General features: G+C 48.6%; 1 protein-coding gene across 17 annotated transcripts in view; it reads right to left on the reverse strand.

Annotated features, from left to right (window-relative positions):
* Window positions 1–21,915, reverse strand: part of LOC149351514 (uncharacterized) — a 77,675-nt gene that overhangs the window by 30,278 nt on the left and 25,482 nt on the right. For 8 of the 17 annotated variants that reach the window (XM_089580867.1, XM_089580865.1, XM_089580863.1 and 5 more), the window contains exons 2-3: window positions 6,472–6,626; window positions 5,848–6,089 (exon numbers count right to left, since the gene is read on the reverse strand). In XM_089580867.1, the coding sequence (XP_089436993.1) occupies window positions 5,848–6,089; window positions 6,472–6,581 (352 nt within the window). In that variant the 5' untranslated portion in view covers window positions 6,582–6,626. Of the gene's footprint in view, window positions 1–5,847; window positions 6,090–6,471; window positions 6,627–8,731; window positions 8,944–21,915 lie in introns of all 17 variants that reach the window. The other 9 variants (XM_089580873.1, XM_089580869.1, XM_089580874.1 and 6 more) reach the window with 3 other exon arrangements.

Here is a 21,915-nt window from a genome sequence, read left to right on the forward strand (position 1 = left end):
TACAACAGATGACTTCATTTCAGAAGGAGTGCAAGAGCCCGTGCAGTGATAACAACAATGTGGAACTTTAAAGTATCTGCAACTAAGTGCCAGATGAAGTACAAGGACAACAAAGTACAGTAAGATAGTTTACCTCCAATATGATTGCTAAACTAAATAAAAACTAGGAAGGTGTGGTGCAAAGTCCGCACCCTGCCAAAGCTGCGAAAAAAAAAAGCTTGGTCCTTAGCTGTGTTGCCAACTCAAAAATAGAAAACCCGCAACAGGAACTCCCAAAACCCGCAATAAATCGCCACATGTATTTTTCGTGACAAAAAGCTCATTTTTGTACATTTTATTTAGTGTGTAAACAAATATAACTAATAACATAAAAGAACAGAAAGGAGTGTTTCTTTTCCGACTAATCACTGGAGACTAAACTTTACGTTAAAGTTCAAAAAGTACTTTTTAAAAAGTTTAAGAAATGTAAAGTACTGACTAGAACTTGGTGCACGGTTTTTAGACCCAAGCCGTACGAGTCCGCGTACTTGTTCTTGGTTGGTCGGCTCAACACGTGTCGGTCCAGGAACTTTTGTTCCCTATTGGTCGGCCCAAGTCCGGCGGGTCCATGTACTTGTGCGGGGCGCATCGAGCTGACCTGAGTGACTTCCTTCTTCCGGGTTCTGTTGACAGGAAATGAAAGAAACGGGGTTTATTTCAACACACCGCGCCGGTCAGAGGAGCATAGTGAGTGGAACACATCAGTGCCGCACGTTGCACGGAAGTAATGAATGTATTACACAGGCATGGAGAATCATTACGCCAGGTAATGAGTTTCCACGGTAAAATACCTCCAGGTGGCTACGGAAATATTCGTGTCAGGTGGCTGCTCTGCATAAGAATATTGTGATGTTTTTTGAGGATACCTTTAACAATGGGCATTCATGCACAATGGGTTAGCACTGAAGTGGTGTTTTATTGTCGTTACCCGTGTATATCTGAACGAAGGATTTCCTTGCGGTCTATTGTATCTGCGCATTTAATTGCGTCGTCAATAATTTGAGGTGGGTATCTTTGTCTTGTAAGAGCATTTCGCAGTTTTCCATAGTGTTCAGCAAAGTCGCAGCCACCCCGCGTAGCATATCGTAGGTCACGGAGCCTGCGCGACATGCTGGTTTCATCAAAAACCACTAACCCCTGTCCACTGCTGAGTCCTGACTGACTCGAGGTACAATCTCAGAAAGATGTGTGCTTCATCAGTAAGCGACTGTCACTCGTACCGCTGGTGCCAGGTCCAGATGGGCATCTAGCGCTGCTGCCAGCGTACACCGATCTTTTTAGAGCCGATCTTTTGAACTACATTTGGTGGCAGTTCGTAGATTAAGCACCATTTACCGTGCCACCATAGTTCGACTCGAATAGCCAAGATGGCATTCGTCATCTCTGTGGACAACCTGTTCCTCAGTTTACATTTGATAATGTACATACTTCACAGGTCCCATTTCGCCCGGCTGATTCGAGGATTACGCTCGAAAGCTAAATTTAGCCGGAAAGCCGCTAAATTGGCAACACTGGTTCTTAGAAGAGAACATGGCGGTGCGCTCTATTCTATTCTGGCTATGAATGCACACAACTGCATGCGCACCACCTCCAAGGGTCAAGACAACTCACGAGTGGCCTCCTCAATCCAGCGGAGACAGCCTTCAGCCTGTGGGATGTGGTCTTGCGCAGTGAAAACAGGCGGAAGCTGATTCTCTCGATGACGAGGCATCGCATGAAGAACAAAATGAGTGCCGACTAACAAGTAAACGCCGAGTTTTTCCAAAAAAATATTCCATCTCGTCTGACTGCAGAGGTGAGGCCCATCAGAACTTCCTTCATCCCTGCAAGCAATAAGAAAAAAACAGTGTACAAAACTGTGGTTCGACTCTGCTACAAAAACTGACAGAAGGATTCTCTGGAAAATTTGTTTTTCTGCCAGTGCCGCCTAACAGATGCAGGATCACATAAGGCAACCGAGAATTTTCTGTCAGGAAATACAGACTTTTGGTAGCAATTACTCATATCCTGTCAAAATGAATCATGTAGTGTGCCTGACCTTTCTGACACACCAATCGCATCACTGAAGTGGGCTTCTCATTGCAGCTTTCGAGTATGATAGTAAGATTACTGTACTTTCTTGAGACCACCGTGTCTTATATTTGTATATTATCCAGCGCTTCATTCTGCAAGATGACGACAAAACAGTGGCAAGCCCTTCCAACGAGCTTGGAACACGCGGGCGCAAGATTTGCTATTTTACATTTTTTGTTTTTCTTAGTTTAAAATTTTAAACTCACAATAGCTTTGATTGTAACGGATGCTACAACAGATGACTTCATTTCAGAAGGAGTGCAAGAGCCCGTGCAGTGATAACAACAATGTGGAACTTTAAAGTATCTGCAACTAAGTGCCAGATGAAGTACAAGGACAACAAAGTACAGTAAGATAGTTTACCTCCAATATATGATTGCTAAACTAAATAAAAACTAGGAAGGTGTGGTGCAAAGTCCGCACCCTGCCAAAGCTGCGAAAAAAAAAAGCTTGGTCCTTAGCTGTGTTGCCAACTCAAAAATAGAAAACCCGCAACAGGAACTCCCAAAACCCGCAATAAATCGCCACATGTATTTTTCGTGACAAAAAGTTCATTTTTGTACATTTTATTTAGTGTGTAAACAAATATAACTAATAACATAAAAGAACAGAAAGGAGTGTTTCTTTTCCGACTAATCACTAGAGACTAAACTTTACGTTAAAGTTCAAAAAGTACTTTTTAAAAAGTTTAAGAAATGTAAAGTACTGACTAGAACTTGGTGCACGGTTTTTAGACCCAAGCCGTACGAGTCCGCGTACTTGTTCTTGGTTGGTCGGCTCAACACGTGTCGGTCCAGGAACTTTTGTTCCCTATTGGTCGGCCCAAGTCCGGCGGGTCCATGTACTTGTGCGGGGCGCATCGAGCTGACCTGAGTGACTTCCTTCTTCCGGGTTCTGTTGACAGGAAATGAAAGAAACGGGGTTTATTTCAACACACCGCGCCGGTCAGAGGAGCATAGTGAGTGGAACACATCAGTGCCGCACGTTGCACGGAAGTAATGAATGTATTACACAGGCATGGAGAATCATTACGCCAGGTAATGAGTTTCCACGGTAAAATACCTCCAGGTGGCTACGGAAATATTCGTGTCAGGTGGCTGCTCTGCATAAGAATATTGTGATGTTTTTTGAGGATACCTTTAACAATGGGCATTCATGCACAATGGGTTAGCACTGAAGTGGTGTTTTATTGTCGTTACCCGTGTATATCTGAACGAAGGATTTCCTTGCGGTCTATTGTATCTGCGCATTTAATTGCGTCGTCAATAATTTGAGGTGGGTATCTTTGTCTTGTAAGAGCATTTCGCAGTTTTCCATAGTGGTCAGCAAAGTCGCAGCCACCCCGCGTAGCATATCGTAGGTCACGGAGCCTGCGCGACATGCTGGTTTCATCAAAAACCACTAACCCCTGTCCACTGCTGAGTCCTGACTGACTCGAGGTACAATCTCAGAAAGATGTGTGCTTCATCAGTAAGCGACTGTCACTCGTACCGCTGGTGCCAGGTCCAGATGGGCATCTAGCGCTGCTGCCAGCGTACACCGATCTTTTTAGTGCCGATCTTTTGAACTACATTTGGTGGCAGTTCGTAGATTAAGCACCATTTACCGTGCCACCATAGTTCGACTCGAATAGCCAAGATGGCATTCGTCATCTCTGTGGACAACCTGTTCCTCAGTTTACATTTGATAATGTACATACTTCACAGGTCCCATTTCGCCCGGCTGATTCGAGGATTACGCTCGAAAGCTAAATTTAGCCGGAAAGCCGCTAAATTGGCAACACTGGTTCTTAGAAGAGAACATGGCGGTGCGCTCTATTCTATTCTGGCTATGAATGCACACAACTGCATGCGCACCACCTCCAAGGGTCAAGACAACTCACGAGTGGCCTCCTCAATCCAGCGGAGACAGCCTTCAGCCTGTGGGATGTGGTCTTGCGCAGTGAAAACAGGCGGAAGCTGATTCTCTCGATGACGAGGCATCGCATGAAGAACAAAATGAGTGCCGACTAACAAGTAAACGCCGAGTTTATCCAAAAAAATATTCCATCTCGTCTGACTGCAGAGGTGAGGCCCATCAGAACTTCCTTCATCCCTGCAAGCAATAAGAAAAAAACAGTGTACAAAACTGTGGTTCGACTCTGCTACAAAAACTGACAGAAGGATTCTCTGGAAAATTTGTTTTTCTGCCAGTGCCGCCTAACAGATGCAGGATCACATAAGGCAACCGAGAATTTTCTGTCAGGAAATACAGACTTTTGGTAGCAATTACTCATATCCTGTCAAAATGAATCATGTAGTGTGCCTGACCTTTCTGACACACCAATCGCATCACTGAAGTGGGCTTCTCATTGCAGCTTTCGAGTATGATAGTAAGATTACTGTACTTTCTTGAGACCACCGTGTCTTATATTTGTATATTATCCAGCGCTTCATTCTGCAAGATGACGACAAAAAAGTGGCAAGCCCTTCCAACGAGCTTGGAACACGCGGGCGCAAGATTTGCTATTTTACATTTTTTGTTTTTCTTAGTTTAAAATTTTAAACTCACAAGGGGCCCGTGCAGTGATAACAACAATGTGGAACTTTAAAGTATCTGCAACTAAGTGCCAGATGAAGTACAAGGACAACAAAGTACAGTAAGATAGTTTACCTCCAATATGATTGCTAAACTAAATAAAAACTATGAAGGTGTGGTGCAAAGTCCGCACCCTGCCAAAGCTGCGAAAAAAAAAAGCTTGGTCCTTAGCTGTGTTGCCAACTCAAAAATAGAAAACCCGCGACAGGAACTCCCAAAACCCGCAATAAACCGCCACATGTATTTTTCTTGACAAAAAGTTCATTTTTGTACATTTTATTTACTGTGTAAACAAATATAACTAAGAATATAAAAGAACAGAAAGCAGTTTTTCTTTTCCGACAAACCACTAGAGACTGTGTACTTTACGCTAAAGTTCAAAAAAGTACTTTTTAAAAAAAGTTTAAAAAATGTAAAGTACTGACTAGACACTGCCGAGTCCTGACTGACTCGAGGTACAACCTCAGAAAGATGCGTGCTTCATCAGTAAGCGACTGTCACTCGTACCGCTGGTGCCAGGTCCAGGTGGGCTTCTAGCGCTGCTGCCAGCGTACACCGATCTTTTTTGTGCCGATCTTTTGAACTACATTTGGTGGGAGTTCGTAGATTGAGCAGCATTTACCCTGCCGCCAGAGTTCGACTCGAATAGCCAAGATGGCATTCGTCATCTCTGTTGACAACCTGTTCCTCAGTTTACATTTGAAAATGTTCAGCTGTACATACTTCACAGGTCCCATTTCGCACGGCAGATTCGAGGATTACGCTCAAAAGTGCCGCAGAAATTGATTCAATGCATGTTCCAATGTTCGCCACTGTAGCCACCTCAGTGACGTCACGCGCTCACAGCGGCATGGTGACATTTTCTCGGAGAAGAGGGTAGAATTTTAAGAAACCTTTAATATTCGGAAATAAAGGGCAGATTTGCCAAAACCTCAAAAAAAACAGCCACCAAGGCTTAAAACCGCTAAAAAATCCGCCTCTCGCAATACCGGATTTTCTACCGCTAAATAGTGTAAAAACTCGCCAAATTTAGCCGGAAAACCGCTAAATTGGCAACACTGGTCCTTAGAAGAGAACATGGCGGCACACTCTATTCTATTATGGCTATGAATGCACACAACTGCATGCGCACCACCTCGAAGGGTCAAGACAACTCACGAGTGGCCTCCTCAATCCAGCGGAGACAGCCTTCAGCCTGTGGGACGTGGTCTTGCATGGTGAAAATTGGCGGAAGCTGATCCTCACTTGTGACCCGGAAATATGCAAACAAGTCCTGAACAAACTGCTTGTAGTCAGTGATGCCCTCCTCGAAGTTGGACACGGGGATGCCGTGAGTGTTCTCACTGTGGTCCTTTGCAGCACTTGAGAACCCAAGAAGAACTGTATTGGTGTCGATAAATCTGTGAAAAGCAATGATGAAGCCTTGTTGAATGCAGTACTCGATGACTGCCATCTCAAAGCAATAAGGAAAAACAGTTCAAAACTGTGGTTCGAGATGTCTGTAAGAGCAACGCAGAATGCAATGACTGAAAAAATATCAGGAGGGTGCGGACTCTGTTCGCTGATCAGGCATCGCATGAATAACAGTAGGAGGGCCGACCACCAAGTAGGCACTGAATTTTTTCTGAAAAATATTTCATCTCATCTAACTGCCGAGGCAAGGTCCATTAAGCTGCCTCCAGCAATGCAAGTAATAAGAAAAAACTGTTCGGAACTGTGGTCCGAGATGTCTTTAAGGGTACCGCAGAACAGTGTTGAAAAATAACACCGATAGTGTATTACCCCTCTTCATGACCAGCAGAATGCGGAGTCGTTGAAGAGGCATTGCATGAAGAACAGAAGAAGTGCCGACTAAAAGATAAATGCCGAGTTTTTCCGAAAAAATATTCCATCTCGTCTGAGTGCCGAGGCGAGGCCCATCAGAACTTCATTCATCCCTGCAAGCAATAAGGAAAAACAGTGTTCAAAACTGTGCTTCGAGATGTCTGTAAGGGCAACTCATAATGCAATGTAGAATGAACAGTTCCGAAATTAACTATGCGATTGCTCCTCTTTAATGTTTCCAAAGACGTTTTAAAGGGGTTGTGATAGGGGGTTGCAGCAAAGATGTGATATGCCTAGGATGCTGAAGGACATAGCGTCACAAATGTCCTTCAGCAAAAATTTTTTGATGTGTTTTGTGGATGCTGAGTTATTTGTAGTCAAAATTTGAATTTCCACTTCTACGCATCTTACCCTCTCATTTCGTCACTTTTTGCTTGCTGAAATGTCAGTCCGCCCGCGGTCTCCATGGAGGATAAGAAACTGATGAGGGAGCGCAAGCCAACTGCTCGTGAAGCCACCCTCTCCCCTTTTTTTCCGCTCTCCCAGTCAGTCCTTTATGTTGTGGTGCCGGTATGTTTTATTTCCCGCATCTACGTGGCGCGTGTCTATAGCAAGGTGGTTGACCTACAGTCAGTTTGCCGTTTTGGTCCGTGCATGTGTGCATGCTGCAGAGCTAGTTATCTCCACACGCTATCACATGGAGTGACAACGGGGGGCCGACTTTCTCCTTTTTACTATATTTTTACTTCTAAAGACTAGGCTTCAAGGCTGTCACCGTACGCTCCCTCAGTTTTTTTTTCCTCCATCGCCAGCTCCACGCAGTCGGCCCCTCCGCCAACACTCGTGCGAATTCCCGGGGGGGGGGCGGAGCCAACGCCTCCAAAACTGGTTTGGTGTAGACGGCGCTGGCACGGGGAACCAATGGCATTCCGCTGCTCACATAAAAAGCGCTAAAATGACACAATGCGCAAGGATTCGGGCGAAAGCTCGGCAGCACTGCTCGCTGCAAGGCACGGAAGTTCTGAAAATTGTATTGTAAATTATTGGCTCTCTTTTGAGATCTTGTACGTGGCATGAACGCTCGGTGACCTGTACTCTAACCCCAACACCCTTTTCAGGACCCAATCTGCTGGCAGCAAAGTTGTTCTGGCTCAGAAGTTGCACACGTATATTTGGCAGAATTGTTGCTTCTGCATTTGATTAAGAAAAAGGCACCTGCTACGCTGTTTCTTGCCTACGGTAGTGTGCAGGTTCCCTGATAGTATATATACGGCTTAGATAAATGCAACTAGAACGCAGCATAAATTGATCCGCAAAGCTTGTCCTAGCTGATATTCTCGGCCGTCATTTCCTCTTCTACGCAGACGAACTCACCTTGTGGGTCACCACTGGCTCATTGGGAGAGGCCCAAATCACAGTCTAACAGGTACTTAACACTATTTCCACATACCTCTCCCAAGCGGGCCTGCAGCCCACTTCGGAGCGATCCAAACTTCTACTCATAGCACGCAGTAATAATTCAGGGGGCACATTGACTGTCTAAAGTGCGTAGAGGCGAAAGCGTTTTCCGCACCACTTTGTCTATGTGACACTGGTGACGTCACCACTGGATGACATCATGCATAATTGCTGACGAAGTAATGACAAATTACTAATTAATGAATAATTACTAATTAATCACTCAGCACTAATTGACAGCTAATTAATGGCACTTAAGCTTGCCTTTAGGGGCGGAACACGACAGCGTTTGTTGTAGCGCTGCCAGGGAGTCCACGGAACGCCACCATCCGTTCGGCACGATGCCTTGCCCTTTGAACGCAACGCTTTTTGAGGAAAGGAAATGGCGCTGTAATTCTGTCATCTCGGTGGACACACGAACCGCACCGTACAGGAAGGGAGGAAGTGGTAGTGAAAGAAGAAAGAGGGGCTGTAATGAAGAAACTGAAAATTGTATTTGAGGAAAGGAAATTACGTAGTGTAGCGAGAATAAAATGAGAGGCTTGTGCTCATGCACGAGCGGTGGCGGCATCAGCGGCGCACACAGTAACGGCAGCGTACGCTAGATGGCGCAAGCAGCAGCGGGCGGGAGAGCGTGCAGCGAGGGAGCCTTATCACTCTCCCCCTTCCCCTTATCCCCTGGGACAATACTTGCGGGGTCGGGGAGACCACTTAAAAAGAGGCCCGCTCGTCCCGTCCAAATCAGAGCTGAGCAGCTTACTCTCTGAACGAAGTCGAGGCACGACCCGCCAGGCTATCGGGACGAGAGCCGGCTCCGCCAGCTAGTCGTAGTGGTCGTAGTCGTACGTGTCACCGCCACCCCATGCAATGAGCGCGTAGTCCCTGTCCATGACTTTGAATCTGTGACTCCTCTGTCGGACGAACTGTGGGAAACTTTGCCGAGGCACCACCCGCCAGGCACTGCTCCCCAGTCTGAAAGACCGAGTAAGACACGCTCCAAATACCGAACGTAACAAGTGGTGGAGGTGCTCCAAGATCCCCGCTATGGAAAAGAAGAAAGTAGGGAAGGCAACCGCTCGCCGAGACCGTCGAAACGCAGCTGCGCAAAAGTTAGGGTTCGAGTACAGGATGCGCTTTGAAGGAGACGAAAAAAGCCGCAATTTGGACGAGCGCTTCAACGACCTATTCGCGCTTTGCGAGAAAACCATCGCGGCACAAAAAAATAGGAAGTAGCTGATGTTTACAGCGCAAAGAATCTTGAGAAACCGCGTCATTCCCGCCAACGGCGAACCAAAGATGAACGATCAGCACAACATGCCGTCAATGAGGGTGCCGCCTCCAGTGTTTAAAGGGACAGCCAATGAAGACCTAGAGGATTGGCTCCATATATATGAGCGGTACGGGCGATCCCTAGCATGGACAGACGAACAGAAAGCGGACAATCTAGTGTTTGCTCTCGCGGACGTTGCCCGGGCCTGGTACGTGACGGCACTCCAGGAAAAAACACCGGACACATGGTCAGAGTGGAAAAAGGCACTACGTGCCACCTTTGCAGGCGCGCATGTACAAGAATGGGCGTACATTCACCTACAGGAACGCAAGCAGCAGCAAGGGGAGACGCCACAGCAGTATGTGGCTGGGGTCCTGCAGCTATGTGGATGGGCCAATGCGGCAATGACAGATGCCGAGAAGCTTCAGTACCTACTCCAGGGCTTGCGACCGGAAATGATGGAACACGTAGCCATTTCTAGTCCTAGCTCCACGCAGGAATTCCTAGAGCACCTGCAGCGCCTGACACACGTATGAGCCATGGCACGCCACGCCCTTATGGCTATGCCGACACGTCCACTGCCAGGTATCCCAACCGGGCACCCGGCAATCCAAGACCTCGCAACATCCCTTCATGCTGCAGGGACCCCACCACAGGTCCTCTACGCACCGGGCCGTCATGAAAGCACTCAAAACAAGGGCACAGATGCTGTTTTAGAAGCCATGCAAGAGACCCTGCGCGCCTTGACTGCAGCTGTAGATCGCCTCGGGCAACGTGACCATCGACCGTTCCCGCCACGTGGCTCAAGGACGCAGGGAGGGCAAGTGGTTTGCTTCTGGTGCAACCGAGTCGGGCACATCATGCGCCAATGCCCAGAGAACCAGGCACAGCAAGCTCCGGCCCCGCACCAGTCGGGAAACCGGTAGAGCTGGGTCCTGCAGTCCGACCCGGTGGCAAACATGAGGACTCGGTTTACGCGACATTCCACCAGACGCAGCTCATCACAGTTCCTGCCACGATGGAAGAGCTTGATGTCCAGGTAATAATAGACACCGGAGCCGTTGTGAATGTTATCTCAGCAGCCCTAGCTGCTCGACTGAGGAAGCCCATCCGACCGTCTGGCACTCTCGTGCGTGCAGTGAAGGGAGAGTTAGTACAATCATGCGGAGAAATAGACCTGGGGATTATAATCAGAGCGGAGGTTAATGAAGGCAACATTTGTAGTGCTCCCAAATTTCTCACATGATGTGCTGTGCGGGCTGCCATTCTGCCAAGCCACCCAAATGGTGCTCGATTTCCCACAGAAAAAGATTACCCTGCAGAGACGACAATTGGTGCCACACCTCGATCAAGACTGTACCCGCGACTCACCTGACACGGCACGTGTACAGTGTCTAGAGGAATTCAATCCGCCGCCCAGAACCGAGGCTACTGTCGCAGTACGGATCGCAACTTACGGGCCGTACTTTGTCGAAACGTTCACTCAGCAAAAACAGACATTAAGACCTAGTGTTGCACGGAGTCTGACGGCCGTTGACAACCAGAAAGTTTACGTCCGCGTTGCCAACCCGGACAGCACCTCTCTCACAGTACCAAAGGGTACAACTATCGGACGAGCCACCACCATCAGCAAGACAGCCCTCAGCATTTCTCTGCCCAGCAATCAAACAGACATGAGTCAAGATATCCGGCTGGGCGAAGAGCTGCCGCCTGAGGCCAGACAGAAGTTCCAGGACCTGATAAAAGAATGCGGGCACATCTTTTCTACAAAACGGGGTCCCATCGGGTGCACAAACATCGCAGAGCACGAAATCAACACCGCGACCGACCGCCCAATCCACCAGAATCCCTACCGATACTCCGCATATGAGCGAAAGGTCATTGATGATCAGGTCGCCGAGATGCTGGAAAAGGGGGTTATTCGGGCTTCAAGTGCCTGGTCATCACCGGTAGTACTAGTACGCAAGCGCGATGGATCATGGCGGTTTTGCGTTGACTTCCGCAAGGTTAACACCATTACCAAGAAAGATGAGTGGGTTGAACAAACTACAGGGAGCTAAATTTTTTTCCACGCTAGATTTGGCATCCGGTTACTGGCAGGTTCTAATTAAGGAATAGGATAAAGAAAAGACTGCGTTTGCTACAGGAACCGGACTCTACGAGTTCAATGTGGTACCATTCGGTTTGTGCAACGCCCACGCAACGTTCCAGTGCACGATAAACAATGTCTGGCACACCAACTGTGGAAGATCTGTCTGGCATATCTAGACGACATCGTTGTATTTTCCCGAACATTAGAGGGACATTTGCAAGACCTGCGTGAGATTTTCCAATCCCTAGACGAAGCAGGACTCCGACTTCAGCCAAACAAATGCAACATAGCTTTCAGCAGCATCCGTTACCTTGGCCACATCATCAAAGGACACACCATTCGTCCGGACCCAGATAACATTTGCGCCATCAGTGAAACAAAAGCTCCTACAAGCCGAAAACAGGTTCGAAGTTAACTAAGCTTATGCGGGTACTACCGGAGGTTCGTCAAGGACTTTGCACGTGTTGCACGAACGAGATCACCAAGATGGACACAAAGTTCACATGGACTCCGGAGTGCCCGGAATCTTTTGACACATTGAAGACCCGGCTAACCAGCGACCCAGTCCTCTGACTATTCGATCCCACACTGCCCATCAAGCTCCATACTGACGCCTGCGGCTACGGGATCGGCGCAGTGTTGGTGCAGAAAGACCACGGAGAAGAGTTTGATATCGGATACGCTAGTCGTCACTTAAACAAAGCAGAGGCGAACTTCAGCACGACAGAACAAGAATGCTTGGCTGTTGTATACGCCACAAAGCAGTTCTGACCGTACATATTCGGCTCACCAGTTACAGTTGTCACGGATCAAGCTAGCCTCACATGGATAATGTCAGTCAAGAACCCAAATGGACGCCTCATCCGATGGAGCCTGCTGCTGCAGGAGTTCAACCTCACGCTAAGACACCGACCGGGAACAAAGAATATGAACGCCGACGCATTATCTAGATTGCCTTACGAACCTGCACCCGAAGACGAAGAGGAGTTTCCGCTCTTCGTGGTGTCTCAAGAGGACATTGGGAAGCTGCAGCTCCAGGACCCGTTCTTACAGCCAATCATCAAGTACCTCTGGGAGCCAGATCAACCAGCGGGAAAGAGGGTGAAGAAGATCGCAGGACCTTTTTCCCTCGTGAACGGCATACTATACAGAAGGGCCAAGGGATTTACTGAGGAAAGACTGGCACTTGCTGGGCCAAGAAGCCTACGACGCAAAATCTTAGCCGCGTGCCACGACGACGTCACGGCCAGTCACCTAGGGGTAACACGGACACTGAAGAAAATCCGCCAGCGATATTTCTGGCCAAAAATGTTCACCAAGATTGCACACTACGTCCAGTCCTGCGCCGACTGTCAAACAAGAAACACTACTAATATGAAGCCAGCAGGCGAACTACAACTGCTTCCCCCCACTATGTACCCATTTCAGCAAGTTGGAATGGATTTTGTGGGCCCGCTAACAGAATCCCAAGACGGCAACAAATACATAATCGTTATGATAGACTACTACACGAAATGGGTAGAAGCAGTGGCCACACCTGAGACAACGGCAGCCTGCGCAGCAAAGGCCTTCATGGACTCAATGGTCTTAAGGCATGGTGCACCGGAACGCGTCATCACCGATCGGGGACGTCATTTCACTACGGAAATGATGGAAGAACTCTTCCGGCTGACAAGTACTAACCACGCCCGCACCACAACATACCATCCACAAACCAACGGCCTCTGCGAGAGATTCAACCAAACAGTTGCAGTCATGATCAGCAAGTACGTCTCCGCCCATCACCGAGATTGGGACCAGTTTCTACAGTACGTCATCTTTGCGTACAACTCTTCAATACACGAAACAACTGGATACTCCCCATTCTTCCTTCTCCATGGCAGAGAACCAACTTTGCCCATTGACACTGCACTAGGGCTCCCGCAAGAGACCAGAACCAACGTGGACAACGTAGCCGCGCACTGGGAAGAGGCCAGAGAGCTGGTACGAAACCGTGAGCTCAAGAGCAAGAAAAACAGCAAGATACGTTACAACGCCAGACGACGAACACAGAGCTTCGCCCCAGGGGATTTAGTTCATGATGAGGAAGTTAGAGCGCAAAAAAACACAAAGACAAAGTGGAGACGTGGACGGGACAAGTGCTAACTTTCAACAACTGCTTTATTGAAGTTGCGGGAAGGGAACCTAGCAGGGCCGCCGCGCATGCGCTAAAAACCTCGTCTCCCAAACTTCAATAAAGCAGTTGTTGAAAGTTAGCGCTTGTCCCGTCCACGTCTCCACTTTGTCTTTGTGTTTTTTTGTGCTCTAACTTCCTCATCATGAACTACCAACAGGTCCAAATTACTACTCTGCTGAATTATATTTCTTCTCCATTGGGCTCTTTTTTGCGTTCCCTACGCCCTAGCGAGCAGTGTTCCATTTGTACTAGTCTCATTGCCTCTTCAACGTGCAAGGCCCGCTACCTCGCCTTCTGCGTCAGAAAAGGTCAGTGTCCCCTGGGTATCGCTCTTTTGTTCGGGGTGTTGCTACCTTCACTCGGGCATTGGAAAAGAATCTGCAAAATCATAAAATCTGAATGTTGGCGCCAAGTGCGGTTCTTGCTGGAGTGGCTTCGGATGGCTAGCTTGAAGTGGTGCGGCCTTGGCTTTTCTGGGAAACAGCGCTTCAAAGAGTACACTTCACTTCACTTCACTTTATTTTCCTTAAAGACCCTTTTCCAGGGTGTTACATAAGGGGGTGGAGTTTAGAAAATGCAGGAATCAACAGTGCTTGAAAATGATGATGAACATGTTATGGCAGCAATATTATGGGGAAGGCCGTTCCAGTCAGCTGCTGCACAAGAAAAAAATGAGTTGGCAAAAACAGTGGTACGGCCACGTGGACGCAAAACTTGAAGAGAATGACCGATGCGATGGGACCTGCGTTGTGGAAGTGCGCAAATGTATGGTTCTTGTTTTAGTGGTGAATAAAAGAACTTGTGAAACAGGACAAGACTGGCTATGCGACGGCGAGTAGAAAGATTAGCTAGACCTGACTGAGATTTGAGGGATGATATGCTCACGTCGTACGAGTATGAGGAGTGAATGAATCTGATAGCCCTGTTTTGAACAGCTTCGATAGCGTGTGTTAAATATTCTTGATGAGGGCTCCAGATGGGTGATGTGTATTCAAGTTTAGTTCTAACGAATGAGATGTACGCTTTTAGTCTTACGTGTGGTGGGGCTTCCCGTAGGTGACGTTTTAAGAAACCTAGTGTTTTATTAGCAGATGATATCAGGTTAGTCACGTGCAAACGCCAAGATAAATCATTAGAAATGGTGACTCCTAAGTATATGACTGGACGAGGTCAACTGGGGAATTGCAGACTGTGTATTTGAAAACAAGAGGATTTCGACGGCGGTGAAAGGACATGCACTTGCATTTGTTAGAGTTGAGCATCATCATCCACTGGGAGCACCAGTCTTGCACATGGCGCAGGTCTGCCTGAAGGGATTCTTGGTCAGAATGGTTAGTCACTGAGCGATAAATAAAGTCACTGAGCGACAGGAAAACGGCTGAAGAGGCAACAGAATTCCTTTGGAAGACAGTTATCCGCAATTTGCCTAAGCCAAACAAGAAGAAAGCTGGCATCGTTCCAGTGAACACCTTGGGCGATGTTTCACTCCCAAACAAAGTTCAACGCGTTCTGGACAGAGGTCCTAAGTTTAGCTTGGAAGACCCAGGTGACAAGGTAACTCTTTTAGCAACTGTTGATAACATAGCTAGCAAAGCACCAGTAGAGGTGAAGGCACGCTGCATTTCAGAGGGCATTGACGCATTGCAAAGAACATACCCCAGGAAGAAAGGTGGTCGTCCTATCCTACGTGACATTACTAGCCATTTCCAGGACTCCGGCTTGTCACTCCTCTTATCTGACAAGGAGGGCGGCTTTACTGTCATGCCGCAGGGCTTATACGAGGAAAAGGCCACGCAGGCTGTAAGCAAGAATTTCAAGCCAGCAGGTATGCGGCCAGGAAGAGCGAAATCAAAAGCACTCTCTCTGCTTGAGGAGCTCAGCCTTGATTCACTTGCCAAACGTGTTCGTGCCACCAAGGTCGATGTCCTGAAACTATTTTTCGCTGCCAAGACACACAAACCGCTTTGTCCTTTTAGGGCAATCGTGTCCGAAAGGGGCAGCTGGCAGGAACACGTCAGCAGGTTCCTCTTGCCACACTTGAACAGCCTTAATGTGGACGATCCCTACAAGATTGCAAGTGCAGACCGTTTGGTTGAACAGCTCATGGATGGTCTTCCTGGAGCGAACTGCACCTTTTCAGTAGATGTGGAGGACCTCTTCTACTCTGTACCTCGTGGGGAACTCTTGACAGCCGTCAGTGAAGTTATTGATAGGACTGACACCGTGGCTTTCCAGAACTCCTGTGGCATTACAGTGGAAGCCTTTTTGGAACTGCTGGACTGTTACTTAAGTTGTACTTTGGTGAGGTACCGAGATGTTTGTTTTTTGCAGAAGGACGGCATATGCATTGGTTCTCGTATTGCACCTGTATTATGTGAAATTTATCTAGCTAAATTAGATTCCTTGATTCTAGACAATCTTAACGACCTACCTGTTGTAAAAGTTTGTAGATACGTTGATGACTTTCTTGTTCTTGTTCACGTGAAGCCGGGGGACACTTTACACCTCTTTGCTACCTCGATTTTAGATGTTTTTAACAGGTGCTCGACAAGCCTAAAATTTACCCTTGAACTACCTCAATCTGAGTCGTTACAGTTTTTAGACATTCACTTGTTTTTTAATGACCCTGGACATGTGTGCTGGGTGTACACACCACGTTCTAAAAAGGCATTGCTTCCTTTTGACTCAGCTCACTCCAAGTTAGTCAAAAGAGGGATAGCTACATCATGTCTTCGTGCAGCGCTTTTGAAGTCTTGCCACCATAAAACAAAACAGTTTCCACACCCAAGTGGAGCGTTTAGGTAGTTCTGGCTACCCCACCGAAATGACCGTAGCTGTGGCAGAAACGCTGATACAGAAGATGAAAACACCCTTGCAAAGGCGCACGAAGGAACGAATGAGCAAAAGCTTCCTGTCATGCCTTACGTGCATCGCGTGTCGCATAATCTGATGAGAATTGCGGCTAAATTCCAGGTTAATATTATCTTCAAGGCGCCATGCAAGCTATCCAAGTTATGTCCCATGGTGACTGGTGAGCGTCAAAAGAAACCTAAATGCAATAAGAAGCACGAAGAAAGTTTTGTTCCCTGTAAAGAAGGCGTTATTTATCATATCCCTCTGAGCTGTGGTCAAGTCTATATCGGCCAGACAGGTCGCTGTCTAAACGACAGATTGAGGGAGCACGCCAATTCACTAGATAAAGGCCTCCCACCCCATTGCAAGGACTGCAAATGTCTACCGCTGCTGAAAAGCACCTCGGTAATCGGGAGGCATCAAGGTAGGCTCGAACATGAGCTGTGTGAAGCCGCTAAGATCGCTCAGAACGATCTATGCATCAGCACGCCCTCAGTGCACATGACTCCAAAAGAACATCGATTTTTGTTATCATAATATGTATAATCTTAACTATTTTGAACCATGTATGCCTTCACCACCTTCTGCACACTCGCCTCAGGGTTTAACAACAGCAAGTTTGGGAGACAAGAGGTTTAGCGCATGCGCGGCAGCCCCACTAGGTTCCTTTCCCGCACTTCAATAAAGTTATTGAAAGTTAGCGCTTGTCCCGTCCACGTCTCCACTTTGTCTTTGTGTTTTTTTGCGCTCCTCATCATGAACTACCAACTGGCCCAAATTACTACTCTGCTGGATTTAGTTCACATTCGAATGCCAACCGCAAAACGCGGGAAGACTACGAAGTTTCTTCACCCTTATAACGGTTCATTTCGGATAGTGAGACGGACCTCTGAGATTGATTGGGAGGTAGAGTCTAAACAAGGGAAACGGGATATCGTAAACGTGGAACGACTTAAACCGTACGTTACTCGAATAATCGCCGAGGACGATTTTCCGAAAGCAAGCAGCAGCACTGGGCTCAACGATGAGCCCAGGGGTCAGACTAAACCCGCAAAAGAGACCACGCCAGCAACGAAGACAGCACAGGCAACGGCGAGGTCAGCAGATGGGGCTAGCAAGCGACTACAGCAGGAAAGCAGAGTGTGTTTTCAGTGATATTGACAGTGATTGTGATCGCGAAAAACACGGCTATGGGCCGACGGCGGAAGGAGCAGCGAGAGCGGAATCAGCGGACGGTACCAATCGACTTCAGCAAAGAAACAGTGCCAGTGATTGTGATGATGGTGATCGTGCCCGTGAAAGACACGACCCTGAACCGGCGACAGAAAGAAGTGCAAACGCGGGTAGCAAATAGTGCACACGATAACGATTGTGCCAGCTGCGAAAGTGGCAGCGGAGAATTCTTCGACGCAGAAGATTTCTTACGATCCACCAGGACTGCGCTGATAACACCATCGACTAGACCTCGCAGGCTGGTTGTGAAGCCACAAAAGGACGACTTTATTTACTATTGATACAGCGCTCTAGAATATGTGGACATCATGTTGTGATTTGTGATGTGAACAGTGACTTTTTCCCAGACTGAACGTGAACGCTCTTGCGCTCATGCACGAGAGGTGGCGGCATCAGCGGTGCACACAGTAACGGCAGCGTAGGCTAGATGGCGCAAGAAGCAGCGGGGGGGAGAGCGTGCAGCGAGGGAGCCTAATCACTCTCCCCCTACCCCTTATCCCCTGGGACAATACCTGCGGGGTCGGGGAGACCCCTTAAAAAGAGGCCCGCTCGTCCCGTCCAAATCAGAGCTGAGCAGCTTACTCTCTGAACGAAGTCAAGGCACGACCCGCCAGGCTATCGGGACGAGAGCCGGCTCTGCCAGCTAGTCGTAGTGGTCGTAGTCATATGCGTCGCCGCCACCCCATGCAATGAGCGCGTAGTCCCTGTCCATGACTTTGAATCTGTGACTCCTCTGTCGGACAAACTGCGGGAAACTTTGCCGAGGCACCACCCGCCAGGCACTGCTCCCCGTCCGAAAGACCGAGTAAGACACGCTCGAAATACCGAACGTAACAGTAGTAAATGTCTCACATATCTCTGTGGACACCCGTCAAAACGCGGACACATCTGTCGATACGGCTGCCGACACGGATGCGGACATGGCTGCCGACACGGATTGCTAACGACAGCATGAGGCATTAAAGGCTTTCGCCTTAAAGGGCCCGTGGCCACCCTCTGGTCAAAAACACTCTCTACCTCTCTTGGAGCCAGCCTCCTCTCCTTCCGTTCCCTCCTCGAGATTTTTCTCTCCCACTCCTCGTCGAGTAGGCTCGGCAAGGCAAAATCACTCCTTCCTTCTCCAATGTTAGCCGGAGGTGTGGTCCCGCCTTCAATAGAATTCTTTTCTTGGTTTTTGCTACTGGGACTATTCGAGAGGGGGGGGGGCGCTGCGGGTTTCCTAACACCCTCTCTGTTTTGCTCTTTGGGTCTCCTCGCGGTGTTTCGCCGCTAGACTTGTTAGCGAGCGCATCCTTTCATACATCTGTTTGTCATTCCTAGTTAGTGAGCCACCTTTTCATTTTTTTTTAGGCCACCCCAACGTTTCACGAGCAGAGGGGCGGAAGTCGGTTGTGTTCGAAACACACGGCGAAGCGCGGACTCGGCAACCGCCCGTTTGCTTTTCTCCATGTATGTTTGTGTTCTGTGTGTTTGTGTCTTTTCTCCGCTCCAAAGCCCATGTCATTCATTGGAGTCAAGGCATACGCAAGAAGCACGAAGGATAAGCGGTGTGTGTGCGGAGCGGTCAAGTGGGCGAGCGAGAGAAAGGCTCTGCTGCACTAGTAATTAAAACCTTGTTTTGGGGGCTTGCATAGAAGAAAAAAAACTGAGAAGGGAGCGCGCACGCAGAGCGTCTCGTGACGTGATCACGGTGGAAGGGGGGGAGGGGGGGGGGGGCGAACCAACTCAGTTTTACTATTTTTTTACTTTTTATGGCTAGGGTTCAAGGCTGTCGCCGCACGCTCCCTCCGCAGTTTTTTTTTTGTTCCTTCATGCGGGTTTGTAGGCATGTGCCAAAACAAAAGGCGCTGAGGAAAGCGTGCAGACGACGCGACGCCAAGGCTACGCCCAACCTTCTCCCGTCAGTCAGAATGATGCACCAATGGAGTGCCTTTAGCGAAAGTAACCCCCATGACGTCAAGGGGGTTCAGAGTAGTGGGGCAGGGACATTTTTGTTGAAGGAAAGAACGAAGGGCTTTGATTTGAATTTTTGCACCTTTTCGGGGCGTGCATGGCTCTAGTATTTTGCAGAGGTTATCTTCGATGCCTCATCTATGCAGTGGGCTTGTTTTTCAAAAATGTCCGGACCCTGGTCAGGGGTCCTTTAATATCAACGGACGATGAACTATCTCCCTCATCCTCGCTGGACAGCGCATCCCCTGTGTCAACTCTTGTTGTGACCTGGCTAAGCTTCTAACTTCCATCACTTTCACTTCTGCCATCAATCAGTCAATACGCACACGCCACTCAATCACACACTTCGCCGCGTAGTCTTAAAACATGCCAGGCTCTCCAAAATGCATGCCGGCAGCCTTGCTCAAACGCTGGGCCTGAACGAAGTTCTGTATTACATCTTTTACTGCCCCCTTACTGGCACACAATAAAACAAACTAATCCAGGTCCTCAATACATTATACAAAGCAACACTAGGATTCCCCCCTCAGGCTTCTACAGACGCTCTGTACAGAACAGGCCTTTTCCATCCCATTGAAGCCCTCAACATGCACTGGGAGAGACTAATCATCCACCTGTCCAGCTCACCAGCTGGGTGGTGGATACTAACCCAGACTCCCCAGGCACCCATCTCTTTTCCAGACCCACCACAGTCTCCGATGTACCCCCTAACCTCTGCTTCACACCTATTCCACGCAACATGTCCGCACACACACATGCAGGCCACTGCCAAGCATAAGCATACAACTACAAGCCACCCTTGGACACTGCGGTGGTGGCCGACACAGACGCCTGCCTCACGGAAACCTTGGGCTCCACAGCAGCCTTCTTCCTTCACCCTTCCCTCTCTGCAACTAGCACTCACACAACCGGTCCATACACCTCCCCACCCTCCTCTTGCCCTAGAAATGCACGGGATCGCCAACGTCATCACACACTTCGCCACCTTAATCCCGCCCCTGCATACGTTGTCTATAGCCAAGCGTCAAGCCGCGATGTCACGCGGATGTGGCAGCGCTGGAGTCAGCAGTGACTTTCGTCGTGTACACAAAAGGCAGTACCGTGTGCCTTGGGTATGCCACGCTTGCGAGTTTTTGAACGCATTTCACAATATTCCGGCGAGTTGTGCGGGTGGTTGAATTGCAATGCTGAAGAAAGGCAGCGGCACAAGTTTCCTCAAGTTTATCGCATTTAGATATGGGCCAAAGCGATTTGCAGCGGCCGTTGAGTGGGAAAAGTTTGGTGACGGATTGGCTGTGCGGCTAGTATTGCATTTGTGCATCGAAATATGATAGTCTGCGTATCTTAATACACATGGTTGCTCTTCGGTTGCGCGGCGAACAGTGCAAGAATCAACACCTGCAGTTCCTTCGCGTTCTGTCGGGCTCTTATTACGAGAAGTTTAGACGCGACATTCCCTGTGCTTGTAATCGTAAGTTGAACGCAAGAGACTGTTTTCAAATGGCAATCACCCAGACTACGACCCGGGCATCTCTTCGTGCTAAAAAAAAAGAAACAGCTGCTGCCAGTCGCCTTCAGCATTCATCGGGCCACTTAGCGCGACGTTTGAAGTAGAAAACGATTAAACATCCCTAAGATCTCGGAAATGACCCAGTGTCATTTCACATATTACCTGAATTTTACCATTGCAGGTCGATCATAACCTGGCAAAAACAGCAATACCAGACCAAAAGCCACTGATCAAGCAGGATAAGGCACGCACTTGAATACAAATTATACAATAAGCAGAATGACTTAAAATATTTAGCTCTGCAGAGCAAATGTACATTTCACAGGAAGTTCAAGGACAACTTTTACGTATGCACTTGTGCAGCTTGTTGTGATCGGGGGCCCAGCCAGCGGAGACAGGCGAGCCGGGCTGACGCCATCGGGCTACGCGGATCAAAGGCGCTGTTTTTCGGAGAAAATGCAAGGAACGCTGGCGTAGGGGTGCTTCTGGAGTCGGTGTCGTCGTGAACAAAGGCGTCTAATCCCCTTCGCCGGTGAGGCTGAGTGCGGCACTTCTACTGGATTGCGCATTCCCGGGGACCGACGAAGGAGACCAGAGTGGCGGCGACCGTGGCGCCAACCCACTGCCCGCTTGTACCTGAGTGGCCAGACAAAGCGGGGGTGGTCACGGCTGATTTGTCCCTCCCTCGTGAAGAGTCCTCCGGTGCGAGCCATCAGACCTCATGTTTCCAACGGCAGGATCGCCACACAGGAGCCAACGACCTTTGGGCCTGGTCGGCCTACAAGAAACCACGCCGTCCGCGATGGCAAGGCGCCGGGACTCCTCCTAGCGTGTGCATGTTTCTGTGGTGTGTGTGA

This window comes from Amblyomma mixtum, chromosome 3 (genome assembly GCF_055824585.1).
Source record: "Amblyomma mixtum isolate Tamu chromosome 3, ASM5582458v1, whole genome shotgun sequence".
Taxonomy (NCBI): Eukaryota; Metazoa; Arthropoda; class Arachnida; order Ixodida; family Ixodidae; genus Amblyomma; species Amblyomma mixtum.